Raw genomic sequence first — 18,807 nt, forward strand, 5'->3', positions numbered from 1 at the left:
GATAAGGATAAGGTACGGAGTTGCACATGGGTACGTATATGCATAGGTACTGCCACAACAGGCATATTACACCCATTGTATGTGCGCTACCTGCGTGTAGATGCCGAGGTCGGTACCTGCCGATTGTTGTTGAGCATCTACCTAGGTAGCTCAACCACGAGGGGAACGCAGGAGAAGGCGACCATGATGACCGACTGATGAGAGAGAAGCAATCCGTATAGGACCGGGAAAGGAACATGAAACCGAGCTGGCGAGCACTGCCAATTGACAACATGGCGTCAGCGCTCGCCAAAGAGGCGGGGCGGGGGGGGGAGCACATAGATCGATCTTTACCTTGCCGCGACGAGTTTCTGCCCTATTTAGCGGGATAAGGCTGGGTGTAACGAGCTGTCTGAGAAGGCGACCTTACGTGCTCCGATTTTGTGCCCGCTAAGCCACGCGGCATCTAAGCCGTGCATACATCGGTGCGAAGGTTATGAAGGCTAAATCCATGTGCGGTAATGCGTACCTACCTATGTATGTCAGTACGTCTGTACGTCTATACGTCTGCACGTCTGGGCGTATGCAGGCATATACACGTAGAGGTATGCATGTATACAGGTATGTCTGCATACTCAGTATGCACAACCCGATATATCCGGGATGCTTATTGGTTTTGCACTCTGATGTTGCAGCCTCCGCGCCTTTCCCACCCATCCCAGTCCCAGGTCACCAATGGCCTAGGCTACACAGAAAGAGGTGGTCGAAGGGCCCCGAACCAGAAGCCAAGTCCTCTCCCTCCCTCCCCTCTGATATACGCTGATTATACGGATCTAGGAGACAAGTACCTACCTCTAGGTATGTACATACCTACGTACCTAGGTACCTAACCTACCTAAGGTTATGTAGGTCAGGTTCAGGTCAGTCTTGAGGTTAGGTGGACATCTCCTCCTCACCTAGGTACCTAGCTACCTTGGTATGCACGTACCGACTGGTTGTGTGTCGCTTGGACGTTCCTTCAAAGTTAGGAAGGTGAAGAAGCAGTAAGTACCTATGGGGATTTCCGTAGGGAGCTTGGACCATTCGATGACCAAATCGACCGCTCAGACTTACGTAAGGAAGGGGAAAAAGGAAACCGATACAGCTGCGAAGTACTTGGAAGTGGACCCGCAAACCGTTAAACCTTACTACGACGCCGCATGTTGGTGCGGGCAGGCGCTGGTTTAGAGCACTAGGTAGGTACGTAGGAAGGATCTACTCATACCTGCCCAAGGTACCCGCCTCCCCGTAAGGTACTGCTGGCCGCACTCAATTGGTATCCAAAGTCCATAATATAGGCACAACCTGCCTGCCTCGGGTGCCTGCCCTAGTCGTGGTGGAGAAAGAGGGAAAGAGGCTCATTACTCATTACCTACCTGGTTGGCTTGGACCTTGTCAGGGAGGGAGGAAGGTCCTCTGGGTACCTCCCAGATGGCAGGATTCGATTCAATAGCAGTAAGTGTGTGGTAAGTTAGGTGGACGTTTCCTGTTTCTGTTTCTGTTTCTAAAAAGTGCTTGTCCGGTTTGGTTGGGCCCTGAGGGTACCTGGAGGTAGGTATTCGTTACTTCCATGCAATGGGAGCGTCCACCTAAGGTACCCAACTGGGGTGGCTTAACACTGGTACCTGCGTAGGGGGCGCTACTTACCTTAGGAGGTACTTAGCATCAGCCACCCGGGTGGGTTTTGCTTGTAGCTCCTGGTAACCCAAGCCAACCTGCCTTAGGCGGGTTAGGCTGGGAGGGTACCTCTAAGGCACGTATATGTACATAGGTACATACATGTAACCTCGAAACAGCCAGGCTATGTGTACATAGGTACATGCTGTATGATGTACCTCCTGAAAGAGAAGAGAGAGGGCATGTAACACCACCCTAATCCACATCCTTACCTGGCCACCTGCACTTACCTTATTCCCCCCCCTTCCCCCTCCTGGTAAGGTCTGGTCTTTGGTTCTTCCCTCTCTGTCGACTCTTCACCCCCTCCCCGTTTTCCTGGGCTTCTTTTTTTTTTCCCCCTCCCACTTTCTCTGCTTCCCTCCCGCGCGCACACACACACACATAACACTCTCACACACTCTCGCAAAAAACTCAGTGAACACGATTCGGTCTATTATTAGAACCAGGTTCAGCCCCATCGTCCTGCAAGTGCAAGCAGCGCACCGATTGATGTATTGGTATTTTGTATTGATGTATATCTCGGCAACCTGGTAATGCTTTGAGATGAGAAGCCTCTCTCTCTCCTGCCATAGCCTACATACATAGTTGTGTTTACTGCTGTGCTTTGTGCACATCGCGCGCTCTTCATCCCCAATTCGTCTCCGTCTATACATACACCTGGATATCCATCCGTCCTCCCATCCCTCCCTTGCTCTATATCCCATCCCGTGCTCTCAGAATATACATAGCATCGACCAACACCTCCCTCTCCCTCCACCGGGCCACTCCACCCGGGTACTACTACTGCTGCTACTACAACTACTACTATCATCATCGCTGCTACTACAACTACAACTTCAATCCCAACCTTTCCTCTTCTTCTTTCGTCTTCCTCCTCCCCTTCCTCCACACCTCACCTCACACATCCCCCCTCTCCTCCTCCCCTCTCCTCTGGTGGACATCCGACCCGTTCAGATAAATACCACCGGTGCCGTTTCAAGTCTTCAACCAGGAGATTCCTCCTACTACCTCATCATACTACCTAGACATTTGTCCATCCTGTTCGTCAGTCTGCCCATCTATTCACTACCGGGCGCTCCTTGCCGACCTCTACCTACCCTTCGGCAACACCAGCGACGAATCCTTCCGCCCTTCGTCGCCTGTTACAGTATATCTTCGAGTCGAACAACGGCCAGTATATACGCGCGCACGCCCATTACACAAATACGCACGCATACGTCTCACCAGCGACCTCGAATCTCCCCCCTGCCGAGTCAGCCTGCCAGATAGTATAATATTGTCTCGGGATCAAGACTTGGGAACGGCAACGCCTTTTATGTCGCCGCCCGCTGCATCGTCGCTGTCTACCGTGTCAAGGAGTCTATAGCTGCCAGCCCGAAATCTTCTAGCAAATAGGGGGCGAAGCTAATCGCTCACCTACCTACTTTTCAATCCCTTCTCGTCCTGGTTCTCTTCCCTTCATCTACCATAAATAAGCCTGCAGCGTGGTCAAGATGGGACGGAGAAAGATCGAGATCAAGCCCATCAAGGATGAGAGGAACCGCTCTGTGTAAGCTCCCTCCCGCCCTCGGCATCCCTCTCAGCCTCTTTTTTTCCCCCTCTATCCCTTCCTCGTTGCTGACTGAGGCGCCTATCTCTACAGCACGTTCCTGAAGCGAAAGGGTGGCCTATTCAAGAAGGCGCATGAGCTCTCCGTGCTCTGCTCGGTTGATGTCGCCGTATTCATCTTCGGCAGCAACAAGAAGCTCCACGAATACTCTTCGACCGATATGCAACATCTGATCACGAGATACCAATATGTTAGTTCCACCCCATCCCGTGAGACCGAGATAGGGGGAGATGATTGACAGGGGGAGTAGCACGGTATTCCGAACGAGCACAAGGGGCCACAAGATTTCAACGGCGGCGAGGATGACGACGATGACGATGTTGAGGGCACCCCCCCTCACGGCCATGAAGGGTCCGTTGAACCGCAGGTGATGCACTACCAAGGACAACCCTTTCCTCACCTGAGGCACCATACACCCTCCGCCTCGCCTCCCATCAACGGGATGCCCTTTGTAACCCGAGGACACACGCCGCAGCCCCAAGTCACGTCTAGACCATCGTCTCGGAATGATTTCCGACGCGACATGCGCGTAGCCCAAGCCGGCGGCCCGCCGGTTGCCAACGGGTACGCGTATATGCCTCAACCCCCTATTTACAACTCGCAGAACCAAGCAAATTTCCAGCACGGACTTCCGCCGCCGCCCCCTGGCCATTACCAATATCCCCCTCCCCAGCCGTCCGCCCAGATGCAAAACTACATGGAAGAACAGCGCCGGTCATCGATGCCGCCTAGCTACCCTCCGCAGGGCCCTCCGCAAGCACACCCACCGCCTCCGCGCCCGCAGCCCTCCCCCCCGCAGCCTCACCACCAAGCTCCTCCTCAGCCAACTCCCCACATGTCTCCTCCACGGCCGCCGCCTCAGCGCCTAGAGCCTCCGCGACATGCGCAAGAACAGCCGTCGCAATTGCCACAACCCAGTCTAGTCGAGCCGCAACAACCACCCGCGCCCATGGAGCCGAGACACGACCCGCAACCGCAGGAGAGGTCGAGCCAGCCTCTACTGGACACGGCGTCGGCGATAAAGAAGATGCCGCAGCGCAAGCAGCACAGCATCTTCACCCCCATCGACGAGAACAGATCGATCCTGTCCCAGCATCTGGCCTCGTTCCACGCGGAACCCCGCGTGAAGGACGATGTCACAGGCCGGTCGCAATCCGTGGATGTTGGCGCCGTGTCGCGGGTCAAACCCGATCCGTCTCCACCTCTCCCGCAGCATGCCAACGCTTCTAATTCCTCCCAATCCCGTAATTCCATCCACACAATCCCCGAGACCACATTTACGCCACCTTCACGCTCGAATAGCTTGAAGATGGGTGGTGGCGCGCGGCCCCGCCTCAAGGTCCAGATTCCCGACGAGCAGTCGGAAGCTGGCAGCAACGCTGGCGACTCGACGACACCCCCCTGCATTACCGCGGATACGGCGGTCCAGGCGACTCGCCGCAACGGCGACGCCCCCGGGACTGGTGTCGTGCTTCCGCCTCCTTCGCCGTCGGCGTCGGCCATGCTATCGGCGGGAGCTACGGGGCCGCCCAATCCATTCGCCAGGCCGCCCCCCCAGGCACCGAATAGCAGCATGAACATCGACACGCCCGTGTCGGCGCTGCCGTCCCGATTCCTCACCAACGATTTTCTCCCGAGCCCTAGCAGCTTCTATCCCGAGTGGAATTTTCGGGGAAGCGACAGCAATACCCTGCCGAGTCCCCTCAACTTCGCGACGCCGGTGGTGACATCGGGGCCCTCGTTTCTGAGGGACGAAATCGGGTCCGGCGTCGGGAAGAGGAAAAGTCCCGAGATCACGGGCGGCCCTACGTCAGACGGACCGGAGGGTAGTGAGCCTAAGAGGGTAAGGGTGGACGGTTAAAGACATCGACCGCCGTCCCTGCCCATTTAGCGACGTCAGCCTCTGGAGGACTGCCAGTCCGTTTCCATTCGTGTTTTATTCCCCCGCAACGTGCGACTGTACAACACCCCCCCTATAGAGCTGCTGCGGAGAGGGTATTTGCATTCGGACCCCGCAGCGGAAATCCTGGATATCATCTTCTTGGCCGTATAGGTCCCTTCCCCCCCCCCCACCCCATTACCTAGCATACGGCGTCTTCGACGTCACCTTCGGCGGACACGCTCCTTTCAAACCTTCTTGTATGGCAAACCATGCTTTTTATTCCCTTGACATCCCAGCATGGCGTGGCGCTCGGTGAATACTGTCATGATGGTGTTTTGTCGTTGTTGCTCTTATCTTGTTTTTATATATTTTGATATCTTTCTAGTCGATATCGGACTTTTTTTGTTTTTTATTATTTAATATTTTTAACGAATGAACAATAGGTGCTTTTCTAGAGTGGGATACGACGAATGAGTAACGGGGGATTGTCGACTAGTCAGATCAGCTTCGTGTCATCACATCTCGAGGGAAAAGTCGACGAGGAATTATTATTATTGTTATTACTCCTACCACCAACTAGTATTTCACTTCCCGAGACGACACTCGAGACGGCGTTGGGTGGGGCATTGTACACTAGCTAGAGATACCAGAGGTGGATGATCGTAACCTGGAAAAAAGAGAATAGGATTGAGTTGTTTTTCACGTTCCGTCCCTTGCTGTCCCTGATCTGGCCTGTTTTCGTCTCTGTGTTTTCGGCTTTAGAATGTCGTGCCCGACTGGCAAGTGTCCGACCCAACATCTATTAAGCACCACCTCGGTACGCTACTGCGCGTAGTAAGATGCACCTTAAGAAGAGGACACTATACGTAAGGCGTCGTGCTAGTTACCGGTCAGAGTTACTTTGCTGGCTGCTCGTAGGAGCTGCCTACCAACCTGGATACCTTAAAGAGGTACCTAGGTACCGAATTATGTGGTCCGAGGGAGGAGTATTACAGGCAGGTTGGTTAGAGGTAGGTACCTAACCTACCTTGGGTAGGTACCCGAGATACCCGCATGCGCTAATACCTTACGTAGGGACCCAAGGCACCTAGGCTACCTCCGAGATAGGTAGGTAGGTACCTGGATGTCTACAGATACCTACCTACCTAGGTGCCCTGTTAATCCTTAGGGGGGGTAAAGTTAGGTTAGGTTCATAGGTCAGGTACCAACCTCCTACCTACCTACCTACCTACCTACCTAACTGAATACCCGCACTACGGCTAACCTTAGTACCGTAGGTAAATATCTTGGGCGCCTTAGGTACCTGACCTAGGTAAATACCTAGGTAGGTACTTTACTGAGTTAATGGTTTACTCGCTACCTCTTGCACTCCAGAATCCATGTAAGCAGATTGACGTCCAGCTAAGCCCTTCCCTCCCCCCCCTTCTCCTCTGGGCTTCATTCACTCTTCTCCGCCTCGTTCTCCGTCCTGCTCCGTCTTCTCCGTCTTCTCTTCCCCCCTCCTCACGTGCCTGTCCGACCTCGCAGGCAGGTAGGTAGGTAGGTGGGTAGGTATGTAATGCAGACAGGTAGCGAGCGGCCAACCTTCTCGATATGGGTCGAGCCCAGCATGTGGGCAGGTCTGTACGTGTACGTGCGTGCATGCGCGAGTCAACCCCGTTACCCTGTTCTTATCCTCCTGCCCTGCCCCCCTTTTCCCCTTCCTTGGCGGCTCTCCCCTTCTCCTCCCGGGGGATCCACCAGCGGCGCATCTCGATTCTAGACCTTGATTTTGGGGGGGAGAGGGGGGGGCAGGATTTTTTTTTTTTTTTTTCCTTCAGAGGATTCCCTTACATGCCCTACCTACCCTACCCACCTACCTACCCGCCTACATACCTATGCACACGCTTCCCTGGCCTGGCCCGGCCTGCAGGTCATGCTATGCCGTGGGTAGGTATGGCCCAGCCGGAGGATTCCTCCGCCGCCACGAGATGAGCCCTGGTTGGGGCCGGGGCTAGGCTCGGCTGGGTAGGTAGGTAGGTGCTGTGTCTGCGCCAACCCGGCCAGTCGAGCCCAGCACAGCCAACGGATATCTACGTCTACACCTACATGCATCCATACATGCTACCTACTAGTAGCTGGGTAGGTACGTTTCCCCGCGGCGCGATTCGTCCGGCCCACGTGGTGCCCAGCACAGACAGACAGGCCACCACGCCCGTCCCCACTCCTCTCCTCTTCCTCCTCCGAGGGGACGGAGATGGGGGGTGGGGGGGGGGGGGGGGGGGGGGGGGCTGAGGCGGTTGCCGGGGCCGGGACGAGGCGCGGTGTTTCGTTTCTCGGGAGGGGCGACGCGAGCCAGCGGACCTGTTGGCTGGGCTGGGCTGCGGGATGGACGCACAGTGGATATGGGCGGGCTGGGGATGGGCAGATTTAAAAAAAAAAAACACCGCTTGCTAGACACCCGGGTGGGCGGGCACAGCTGTGTACCTACGTAGGTGGCTTGGGGGGAGTGGAGAGGGCAGAGGCAGGCAGAAGCATAGGGAGCTGGCTAGCTTACTGGGGACCTAGCTTAACGGGAGAGAAGGGGGGGGTGTCGGCCGGGTGGTCGGGCCTCGCATAGGAGAGGGAAGTCGGTAGACTGTATCGGCCCCACGGAGGCCACGAAGGCGGATACCAACCATCCTGCGAGTGTATGAGGATGGGGACGAGGGCATGGGTGGAGGATGGGGATGAGGTCGATTACGCCGATGCACACGTGCGTTCCGTAGATCGTATTGCGGCCACGTTTTTCTTTCCCCCTTGTCTTTTTTCTTTCTTGGCCTCGTTCGTTGGGTGTGTCCCTTCCTTCCGCCCTCTCCTGGCCTTTGGGCCTGTTGGGGAACCCTACCGACTCGTTACCGAGATAGACAGAGACGGCTGGCTATCTAGATGGACGAGTGGGCGTGTATGGATGGATGATGGGTGGATGCTCTGCTCTGCTATCCCGCTCTTCTACCGCGTGCTATTCAGCTCCCCCCGTATCTCGCGCCCCTCGTCCTGGACCTCTCCTTTTCTTTCCTACTGCTGTTGTTTCGGCTCTGGGCTGGGACAACGAGAACCCCTATCCTCTGACTGGCAGTTCGTATCGCTGTTCCCACCTCGGCCGTGATGTGGGTGTACACATATAATATGAGAAGGTGGCGGCGGAGTAAGGCCTCTCGCCCAGGGGCAGTGAGGCCGGTGGATGGGTATAAGCGCCAGGCCACCCACCCGCAGAGCCCAAGCTGGATGTATTTCGCTCCCAGCGGAACGAGGGAGGGGGAGTGCATGCTGGCAAAGAGGGGGGCCCGAGGCAAACGACAGCAAAACAAGCTAGAGGCGAACCAGCCGTTCCCAACAAGCTGGCTCTACGCTCCTATTCTCGTCTCCCCCCGCCCCCCCCCCCCTTTTGCTTGCCCCCAACATCTCTTGCTCCCCTCTGCCGCCCTCGTCTCCGGTGAGGGATCTGCGGTTACGACCGCACGCCGCAGGCTGCAGATTATGGGTCGAGGTTCGGTCTGGCCAGTCGACAGCGTATATAGGTAGGTACATGATGTATACCGGTTATATACACCTACATACGCAAGTCTGGTTCGGGTCTGCGTTCGCATATAGCCGCCCCTTTCCCCCTTGCTGCCCTCCCGGCCCCATGTCTGACTGCGTAGGGCAGACACGGCCCAGAGTGTCGGGACCCGCGCAGTTGCCGTCTTGCCGCGTGCGCGCCTTGGCTTGGCGCGCGCGCCCTTGGTCCTCGCCGTCCGCCGAGCTTCAGGCTGTGTGTAGAGCGAGGTGAGCTCACGTAAGGTACGGGCAGATAAGCAGGGAGGGGGAACGTATTGTAGAGTTATACCTATCTGACCTCGCGAAGCTGCCTGGCCCGCAGAGCCTGCTCTGGACAAGCGTCGGTGTCCGCCCGGGTGCCATGCCTAGACAGGTAGGGAATCCCATCCCGCCTTAGCGGCAGCAGGAGAAAGAGGGCAGCCGAGCGTCCAGGACAAGGGCGAGACGGGACCCCAGGACAGGACTGCCGCAAACCGACTCGTGCATATGCACGTATCTATACCTACGTGGCGCGTAGGGCTGACGGGAAGCGATCGACCAAGACCTACAGCTCCCCCCTCACTCGCTCGCTCGGGTCCTTCTAGACATCAGTGGTCGGTAGATCCTTCTCGTAATAGAAACTGCATATGCGTATTATATTGGCACCGTAGGCACCTAAGCACGACATATTCTCGAGAGAGCGGTGCACAGAGGGAGAGGGAGACAGATGGAGAGAGAGGGGGAGGGGAGATGGACAGACAGCCTGCTGCTTATCTCAGGACCGAGAGCGGGCGTGTTGTCATCCGGCTCCACCCCCCCCCTCCTCTTCCTCCCCGATCGATTCGAAGGGCCGATTAGCAGAACCGTGGCTGCGGGAGCATCATCGGGCGGCGGTCGGATCAGCACAGGCGTATAATATGCACAGGCAGATAAACACGTACGTACGAGAACCTCTGAGGGTGTGTGCGTGGACGCCGTGAGCGTCGAGTGCGGGCACGCAAGACGGTAAGGCTGGCTGGCTCTGCCCCTCCGTTGGGCGGCGGATGTCGTGCTCGCGCAGACGAGCCACTCGCGAGCCCGCCCTTCTTACCCGGCCGGCGCGTGCTTACTCGCCCGCGCCCTCTCTCGGCTGCTTACTCGCCCGACTTACTAAGGAGGGGGGGGAGTTTGGTCGAGAGCCGGGAGCAGGTGAGAGGGCCAACTCGCCTCCCTCGCCCCGGCTTCGTCGCTCGCCCGCCCGCCTGCTTACCGCCGCGTGCGTCGCCACCCCTCGCTCTGCCCACGCGGCCAGGTCGGCGCGAATGTCGTCGCGGCCATGCAGACACGGCCAGCGCTCTGCGCCCGCGGCGCACGCCTCGCGGGCTGGGCAGGCCTGTGTGCGTAGGTGCGCGCTTGCTCGGGCAGCTGGGAATTTCTGATTCTCCGATGTAAGCGGGGGAGAGTCGTGCGCCGATCGGCTGCGACGCAGACTGCAGAAGCCTACCTACACACACGATGCTTGGCGAGTTCCGTCGGGGTGCGGTCGAATGGGGTCGCGGCAGGCTGAGCCCGACGAGTCGCGGGTGCATGTGGCCGAGTAATAGATCGGCGAGCAGGACGGGCGAGGAAACAGGTTAAGTGAAGCGAGAGAGGGGGGGGGAGGCAAGTAGCGAAAGGGAAGAAATACATACCTACCTACATAAGCGCAGAGACGCGCGGCTAATGGGGACCTTTAAGCGTCTCGCGATACGACAGAGGCGCAAATGCGTGAGCGCGGATGGGTATTGGCGTAGGCATGCGGGATAGACCTCCGGCCCGTGCCCTGGGGAGGTCGCACGTCTCGAGGTCTCGACGGGCCACCCGTCCCAGAACCGGTCCCATTGGTCGTCTAAATAGCTGTGGCGGCGCCTCTTCTGGCGCCGATCCGCAGGCCTATGGCTGTCGCCGTCTCGTCTCGTGGGATACGCGAGAAGCGTACGGGTACGAGGCGAGGATATTCTGGTAGGTAGGGGAAGGACGCAGTACGGCCGGAAAGGACTCCGAGATGTCGAGTTACGGGTTTTTGGGCCACAGGCAGAAGGACGATGTATCGGGGAAGAGGCCTGAGTGGGAGGACACCTGTCTATCTACGAACTGTCTCGGTAATTGCCAGCACGGCCTCACTTAGCTTATCATATATTAGACGCTGCTCATATCAGTGCCGAGGCAGCATCCCCACTCGAGCTGTAGAATCCGAGGTCGGGTTCTTGCAGCTGATAGCTGCCAATCTGCCTCGATGGCGCTGCGCGCCACGGCGAGGCAAGTTCCACTCTTCAGCGTAGGGTCGAGCGAGCGACCCGAGAGGTCCTGTCGTTGTCTCACGTTCAGCCCTACAGCCCTCCCCTGGTGCGCCTCGGCTCCCTCCGTGCCGCTGGATGTCGTGCTTTCTGCACCATCGGCGGGAATATTGTCGTGTTACATCGGCACTCCCCATCGTATTTCTGAGTATCCCCCTAGCTGAGGCAAGCAGACCTCGGAATGCTACCACGGGTTGGAGGGCTATGAACGTATATGCAGGGAGGTTGGCCGAGAAGAGATAGGTAGGTAGACGAGGCATGCGAGACATAACACTTCCGTACCATATACTAACGCGTATATATGCCTACTCTCTACGGGCGTACATCTGCGCTGAGTCCCTCTCCCTCCCTCGTATGCGCATTAGCTCGTATGGTTGCGAACACCGCTGACCCCTCGTGGCACAATGTTTCCGAGAGATTGACTACGAGATACCTATGCATCACCGATACAACAGCGTAAAAAAAAAAAAGATACACTAAAGAGGGCCGGCTGTTGGGTGGGTAATATTGGCGGTCTTAGGCTTAGAGGGTAGAGTCGTTTGCAGCTCGACCCTCCACGTAGGTAATAGGAGATCGGAAGATGGCCCGGCCGCTACCTCCGGGGAAGATCCACTTCGGCCGCCGGGCCCGGCGCCTTAGTGCAACTCGGAATCATAACCCCTGGAGATTCGCGGAGCACCTATTTAGCGCGCCCCTCCGATGGCCGTTAGTGTACATACGCGATGTGTAAATCGATAAATATCTAGTATACTGGAAAAACTCAAGGCGCGCCCTAGCCTAGCGACGAGAAATGACAAGGTGACTCAGTCGCTCGTTACTGACGATGCCATCCGGACCTCTCCTGAGTAACTCACCTCACCTAGATACGCAATGTCCTGCTATGCGCTATAATCCACGCGTCTCAATATCGTATTGCTAACAAAGTCGAATTTTTGTTGCTCATATAAGGCTGTCACACTCAGATTATAGGCTGCCGTTTCAAAAGTTGCGACCATACACATTCCATGCATACATACGTATCTTCTGCCGTACGACATGTGCTGGCGCACATACTCTTGCCGATACTATTACGCCGCGTATTCAGGAGAGCTGGCGCCTCGACTTTATTATTACGAACCGGCTTAACCGATATTAATCCCTTACTTTATTAAAACTAAGTAAAGTATTCGGAGCTCTTATTACCGAAGATAAAAAGATAGGTAAGTCGGGCCTTTATATCTTAATTACGTATTAAAAAGCTACTTTAAAACGAAAAGCCGGAAGAAAAAAGCCGGAAGAAGTAACGTTAATAACTTTATGGGAGGTACCGGGTGTGAGAGCCTAATCTCCAGGAAAGCCATAGAGGCAGGAGCTACGTCTATGTTCTGGTGAACCAGGCGAAGCTTTGCGGAGGTCCGGATGCTTCCTCGGGCCATTAAATAGCCACTGGGTTAGGAGTCGAACGTGTTGAGTTCATAGCTAACGGGGGAACTATTTACGGCTACTTTTGGGGTAGTTATTTCAGAGCCCCTCGGGTAGACTGAAGCAAGGCGCATTATTCAACTACCTCTTACTGGTTAAAATTAGATGCCTATTTTTTTTTCCAAATCCGACACGGGTCGGCAGTCACCCGAAAATCCCATTTATTAGAGACTGCTGCTGAGTTAAAACAGCCGACGACCGAGTAGGAGATTAAATAGGGTAAGATGATTTGATATACACTACGACTTTATCCTTCCGCTAAAAGCCTATTCATAACGAAATGGGGAATCTCTATTACTACTGTCAAGTATTTTCTTCCCTCGACTGATCCGCTGTTAGACGGCTACGTCGGGCTAAGGCATCATTCGTCCTTCGCCACCTCGCGATAATCATCCGAAAACGGCTATAAGCTATGCGTTTTTATCTATCAAAATCTTCTTCGCTACGTTACCACATATACTAGCGACAAACCCAAGGGATTACCTTAAAAGAAAGGCGCGGCAGAGGAATAGCTACTGGCTAAGGATAGGATTAGCAAAGGCTTCATCTTCGAAACAGACGGGGACGCAACTGACTTCTCGCCACAAGGGGAGGCTGGCCTGGTCGATGGGGTCTCCTATACGAGAGAGTCATAGGGAGCAGGTAAGGCGTGCAACATCAGGATTACAACGTCAAAGGTAAGAAGGTAGAGCGTTCCGCCGTTCGGGGGCAGCTCCCGGAGAGGTATTCATACTTTAAACTTCTCCGTCATACGAGTTACACCTTAATCTCGACGGTCGTGTGCGGCCCGAGCGCGATGGTATCACCGCCGTCATTACACTAGGTAGAATGTGCAACTGAGATACCGTGGGCTAGCATCGCCATCGCCTCGGATTGGTGAACTAACCTATCATCGAGAGGCTGGGCTTTACAGGGGAGACTTCTTTCCAATCGCATACTCCCTTTTCGTAGGCGTCGCATTACGTAGGAATATTAGCGGGTCTACTATGCAAACGACCGCCACCACCCTTTCACACTAGGCCACATGTTATCCGAGACTGCTCAGGTCAGAAAGTTAGAGTTCATAAACACCGAAAGCGAAATCTATCAACACTGGCGGGAGGTTGCTGAAATACCTCTCACCGACTGCTCACTCACGTACATTTCGGTCAGGCTCCCAGCACTGTCAGGGCTGGCTAGTCGGTTCTCGCTGCGACTCAGCGACAGTTACGCGGCCGGAATCTGGCGACGTGATATTCATGCCAGCCTCTCGTGGAATGTCGCGCACCGCGACGGGTTCGATCCGAAGTTCCCGCATCTTCCCCTATGCTCATACCTGGAGTCCGCTAAGCGAGAGTATCTCAAGACTCTCCCTTCCCGGTCTTGGCTTTAAACCGGCTGCAGAATCTCCTTCGAAAGCAGGTCCAGCGAACCAGGAAGGATGCAGTCCGACCTTCAGGTCAGCCCTACCGAGACCGGTCCCCCGGGAACCAATTCGTCCAGTAACGTCAGCGGTGGCTTACCGAAGGTCAACGGTCAGATGAGGGATTGCATTCTACGCGCTAACTCGCGAAATCAGAACCGGTACAAGGGCGTATATGACCGGGAATCAACTGCCAAGGTGGCCGATTCACTTGCGGATTGCTAGCGTATACAGGATCTTCGTGTCACACGGGGATGGAACCATGCTCCAATAATCAGGTCATAAGAAGGTTAGGAGGATAATATCGGGCATTAAGGTTACCGGTTCGGCGACCTACCAAGGAAAGTCCTAAATAAGCCACGGATAGCTTCGGTATTAAGGTACTTAGGTACCAAGGTACGGAGGTACCTTAATAATATATTAGGACGAGAAAGGTACTAGGAAACTTAAAGAAGGCAAGGACCTAAGAAACCTTTTATAGAATTATTAGTTAAATTTAAACTTATTCTAAGTATATTTCTTTATTATAGATAATTCTATATTACTCTTACCTTATAACTTTATTATAAGTTAATAATAGGAAAAGCCTACGCCTAAGCCTGCGTTATACGTAGCCGCCGCTTTAGAACCGGTACTACTAGATTAACCTAGGCCCTTAACGGAAAAGCCATAGGCGTTCTTATTCCTACGGACGGCTACGTCCGGGCTAGTATCGATCTCTATGGCGGAAGTAGCTTAGATAGTAGCTACGATTAATAAACTAAAAGCCGTAATAGTAGAATTAAAGGCAAAGGACGCCGAACGATAGTAAAACCTTCCGGCGCCCTAGCTAAAAGCGACCCTAAAACCGGCCGATAAATCCCTCGTCGTATATTAATCCTAAGAATACGAAGTAGTTATAGCCGATACCCCGGAGATTATAAACTTAGGGGTAGTTATACGTAATCCTTTATAATAGATCGTAGATTTATATAAGTAAATAGGATAAGTATATTAAAGCCTAGCGATATTAGCGAATTAAGTCGATATAAGATACCGATAAAATACGATCCTAAAAGAATAATACGAATAATTACGATAGCTTTACTAAACCGCTACGGCTATATAAGCTATCGGTATCCGAATTACGAAAATATAAATCTATAAATTCCAGAAGTAGGTCGTAAAGTAAAGTACTTACTTCGTTTAAAACGTATAGGAAACCGTAGTTAAGTTTACCCGATAAAATAAAATACGAACGGCCGCTATAAACTAACTTCGAAACGCCGTACTTTAAAACTAACGAGCCTTAACCTAGCTACGCGAAGAATATAATAAGTTAGTAACGGACGTTAGTTCTTAGGTTACGTAAAAGGATAGATAAATTAACGAAATCCTTAGTAAGGAATACCTTATTCCCGGAGCTATAAAGGAAAAAACCTAGCTAATTAAGGACGACCTTAAGGCTTACGCGGCTAATTTAATTAAGGAATATTAATAACGACGACTAAGTAATAAATTAACGGATATCGAATTTATTATCGCCGGAGTTAATTAAAGGATAAGGATATCGATTCCCGCGCCGGCTATCCGTATTACGATAGCGTTAACCGGGAGATATATTAGTAGCGAAGCTAAAATAAAGGAAATTATTTCCGACGGCGTACTATAGGATACCGCGGTTAAACGTACCGCCGTATACGCGCGGACTTACTTTTAGGATATTACCGTAGGAGCCTTTATATTAAGAGGAGCCGGGTAGGAACTACCGTAACCGCTAAGGACCCCGCGGAATACCTTAGGAAACCTAAGGAATTCCGATAATTCGGAAGGCTTAGAATCCGGGGATCCGTAAAGGCCGCGACGCTTACTAGGTATCCCTAAAGAACCTTAAGAGCCTTTCGATCCGGCTAAAGAACGTATGGTTCGGGCCTAGATTAAAGCTATGAATAATTAACGAGGTATTACGGTAATAACTAACCTAGTATACCTTGTTAAGCCTACGGCTTATAACGGTAAGGACTTAACTAAGTTCCGATTATAATAAATTAAGGTTAAGTCCTACCTCGAAACTTACGAGGAAAGTTTTACCCGGGACGTTTAAAAAATTAATTAAATAGGATCGATACTTACCGAAAAGGCCTAGCTCTAGTACTAATAACGATTAGCTTAAGTAAAGAGGTTAATAGTCGTCGATACTTAAGTAGGATATTCCTAAGCCCTTTAAGAACGATTTAAGGATCCCGCCGAACGATATCGTAACTCTAAGAAAATATAAGAACTTAAGTACTAAGGAGATATCTCTTGGTACCTTACCGAGCTTATAAACCTTAACGACGTCGTTTAATGATCCGGAATTACCTTTTAGAATTATATCGCCCGTACCTTATCCGACGAAATAATTAAGCTAGTTTATTTACGACTAGGTAATATTCCCGAAAGCGATAAAGCCTTTCTTAAAATAATTAAAGAAGCTAGCTAAATCTATGAAAACATAATAACTAACCTAGGGATTTCGGGAAAAGGAGGATCCGCTTCGTAAAAAAAACATACGAAGGCGGATTAATAATAAAGGTAACCCGTAAAAAAGATTCGCTCCCGCTTAAGTTAACCGGTAAACGAACGTAAAAGTAAAGAAACTAAGAAACCCGTACCGGCTAAGGACTTACGGTAGATAAGTAATAAAGAAGCTTTAGCTAGAATTAACTAAGCCGTAATCGATTAACGAAAGAAGGATAAGAAAGCCTACTAGCGGTATAGAAGGAATAATTACTAAACCTTAGCCTACTTTACTAAAAAAGATATAGAAGAACGGGACTTACCTACGTTACTTAAGAAGGTTTTATCGGGAAAAAGAGAAAGGGGAAAGCCTAAACTATTACCTAATAAAAGGGCTAGAATCGATACTATTATACGATAGGAAGAAACTCTTTCCCGTATTATGGAACTATCCGATTCCGATAAGGAACGGGATTTTTAAATGCCCCCCCGTAAGCGTTAACGAAAGAAAAGGGCGATAAAAATAACGTAAAGATTACGGCTACGAAACGGCCCGGAACGTTAGAAGTAATAGAAGTAGTACCGATAGCGAAGAAACTACGAATCCCTTAGCGTAACTAAAGTAAACCCCGGTCGGATAAACGGTTTATTTATATAATATAAATAAAATATTAAGAAAAAGAATACCCCTTACGAGTCCTATTAAATACCGGTAGCGAGGTACCTTTAATTAACGCCGCTAAGGTCGAATAGCTACGCCTTTTTATTAATTAACGCTTAAAATTAAGAACCTTAGTAAGATTCGACGACTTTAAGATATTATTAGGAAGGCTTCGATATACGAATAAAATAAAGCTCCGTAACTACGACTATATTTACCCCGTCGCTTAAGAAGTTAGTAAATTAAACGAAGAGGTCGACGCTATTTTACCTTAATAATAGATAAAGAAATATCCTCCCTAGGGTTTATTTACGGAAAGACGATTATATTTTAACTTACCCCGATGCCGGAATTACCGCCCCTAGCCGATCCGTATAGGAATTACGCGAGAAAAAGACGTCCTATTATAAGTACCCGAATAATTCCGCGACTTCGTTTCCATTATAACCAAGGAAGCGGGATAACGGTTCCTTAATCGGTAACCGTAAGACCACGCTATCGAGCTTCGTTTAAGAATTAATCCCCCGTAGGAATCCTTATACGTTATAAGCGGACGATAGTTAGACGCCTTAAAACCCTAGCTCGACGAAATAATAACCATAAAAAAAATCCGGAAATCCAAGGCCCTTTATAACGTATTTATAATATTTATAAATAAGAAGGACCCGGACGCCCTAAGACCGGTAGCTAACTACCGGGGGCTAAATAAAATTATAATACCCGTCCGATACCCGATTCCGCTAATTAACGAGCTATAGAACCTATTTTAAACGGCGCGATGATTTATTAAGATTAATTTAAAGTCTAGCTTTTATATAGTACGAATTAAGGAAGGCGACGAATAAAAAACCGCCTTCCGAACGCGCTATAGGCTATACGAATATACGGTTATACTTATGGAATTAATTAACGCTCCCGCTACCTTTTAAGCTATAATAAACCATATCTTTCGCGACCTTTTAAACGTAGGAATTATCGCTTATTTAAATAACGTCTTAGTTTATATCGATACGCTAGAGGAATATAATAAACTAATTAAAGAAGTCTTAAAACGGCTTATAGAAAACCATTTAGCGGTAGTCCTAAAGAAATATACCTAACGAACGTAAGAAGTTAAGTTCTTAGGATATAATATAAGTCCTAAAGGTATTACTATATCTAAAGATAAAGTAAAAGCTATCCTTAACTAACGTATCCTAACTATACTTAAGAACTCTTAAAGCTTTATCGGGTTCGCTAATTTTTACCGTAAATTCATACGTAACTTTTCGGGTATAGCTAGGCCGATTATTAGCGCTAATAAGAGAAACCGTAAGCTATAAAAATAGGAAGTCGAAATAAAAAAGGCCTTCTAGGAACTAAAGGAAACCTTTATAAAAGCCCCGGTACTTATATATTTCGATCTTAATCGAATCCCGATTATTAAAGCCGACGCTTCGGATTTCGTTATTTTAGCCGTACTCTCGTAAAAAGGCGACGAAGGAAGACTAAAATTAATAGCCTTTTTCTTAAGACGACTTACCCTAGCGGAAATAAATTATAAGATATATAATAAGGAACTACTAATAATCGTTAACGTATTCGAGAAGTAGCGATATTATTTCGAAGGTACTTAGCATTAAATAAAAGTATACTTAAATTACTAAAACCTAACGTACTTTACTACGGTAAAAGTATTAAATCGACGATAGGTCCGTTAGGCTTAATAGCTTTCCTCGTATTACTTTATAATATATTACTACCTAAGGAAGTAAAATAAAAAGGCCG

General features: G+C 51.1%; 3 protein-coding genes across 3 annotated transcripts; all 3 read left to right on the forward strand.

Moving 5' to 3' along the window:
- The first annotated feature begins 2,794 nt into the window (after window positions 1-2,794).
- Window positions 2,795-5,183, forward strand: GGS23DRAFT_359772 (uncharacterized protein). The gene is made up of 3 exons (XM_051513235.1): window positions 2,795-3,244; window positions 3,338-3,494; window positions 3,555-5,183. Exons 1-3 carry the CDS (start codon window positions 3,189-3,191, stop codon window positions 5,163-5,165), a joined length of 1,824 nt encoding a protein of 607 aa, XP_051374621.1. The 5' UTR covers window positions 2,795-3,188; the 3' UTR covers window positions 5,166-5,183.
- Window positions 5,184-7,556: 2,373 nt separating this feature from the next.
- On the forward strand, window positions 7,557-8,595 carry GGS23DRAFT_554568 (uncharacterized protein). Its single transcript, XM_051515552.1, has one exon. It carries the CDS (start codon window positions 7,858-7,860, stop codon window positions 8,311-8,313), a length of 456 nt encoding a protein of 151 aa, XP_051374622.1. The 5' UTR covers window positions 7,557-7,857; the 3' UTR covers window positions 8,314-8,595.
- Window positions 8,596-13,518: 4,923 nt separating this feature from the next.
- On the forward strand, window positions 13,519-14,274 carry GGS23DRAFT_554580 (uncharacterized protein). Its single transcript, XM_051515553.1, has one exon. It carries the CDS (start codon window positions 13,524-13,526, stop codon window positions 13,869-13,871), a length of 348 nt encoding a protein of 115 aa, XP_051374623.1. The 5' UTR covers window positions 13,519-13,523; the 3' UTR covers window positions 13,872-14,274.
- Window positions 14,275-18,807: the final 4,533 nt, after the last annotated feature.

The sequence above is a fragment of the Durotheca rogersii genome (assembly GCF_024521655.1).
Source record: "Durotheca rogersii strain YMJ 92031201 chromosome Unknown GGS23scaffold_4, whole genome shotgun sequence".
In the NCBI taxonomy this organism is placed as follows: Eukaryota; Fungi; Ascomycota; class Sordariomycetes; order Xylariales; family Xylariaceae; genus Durotheca; species Durotheca rogersii.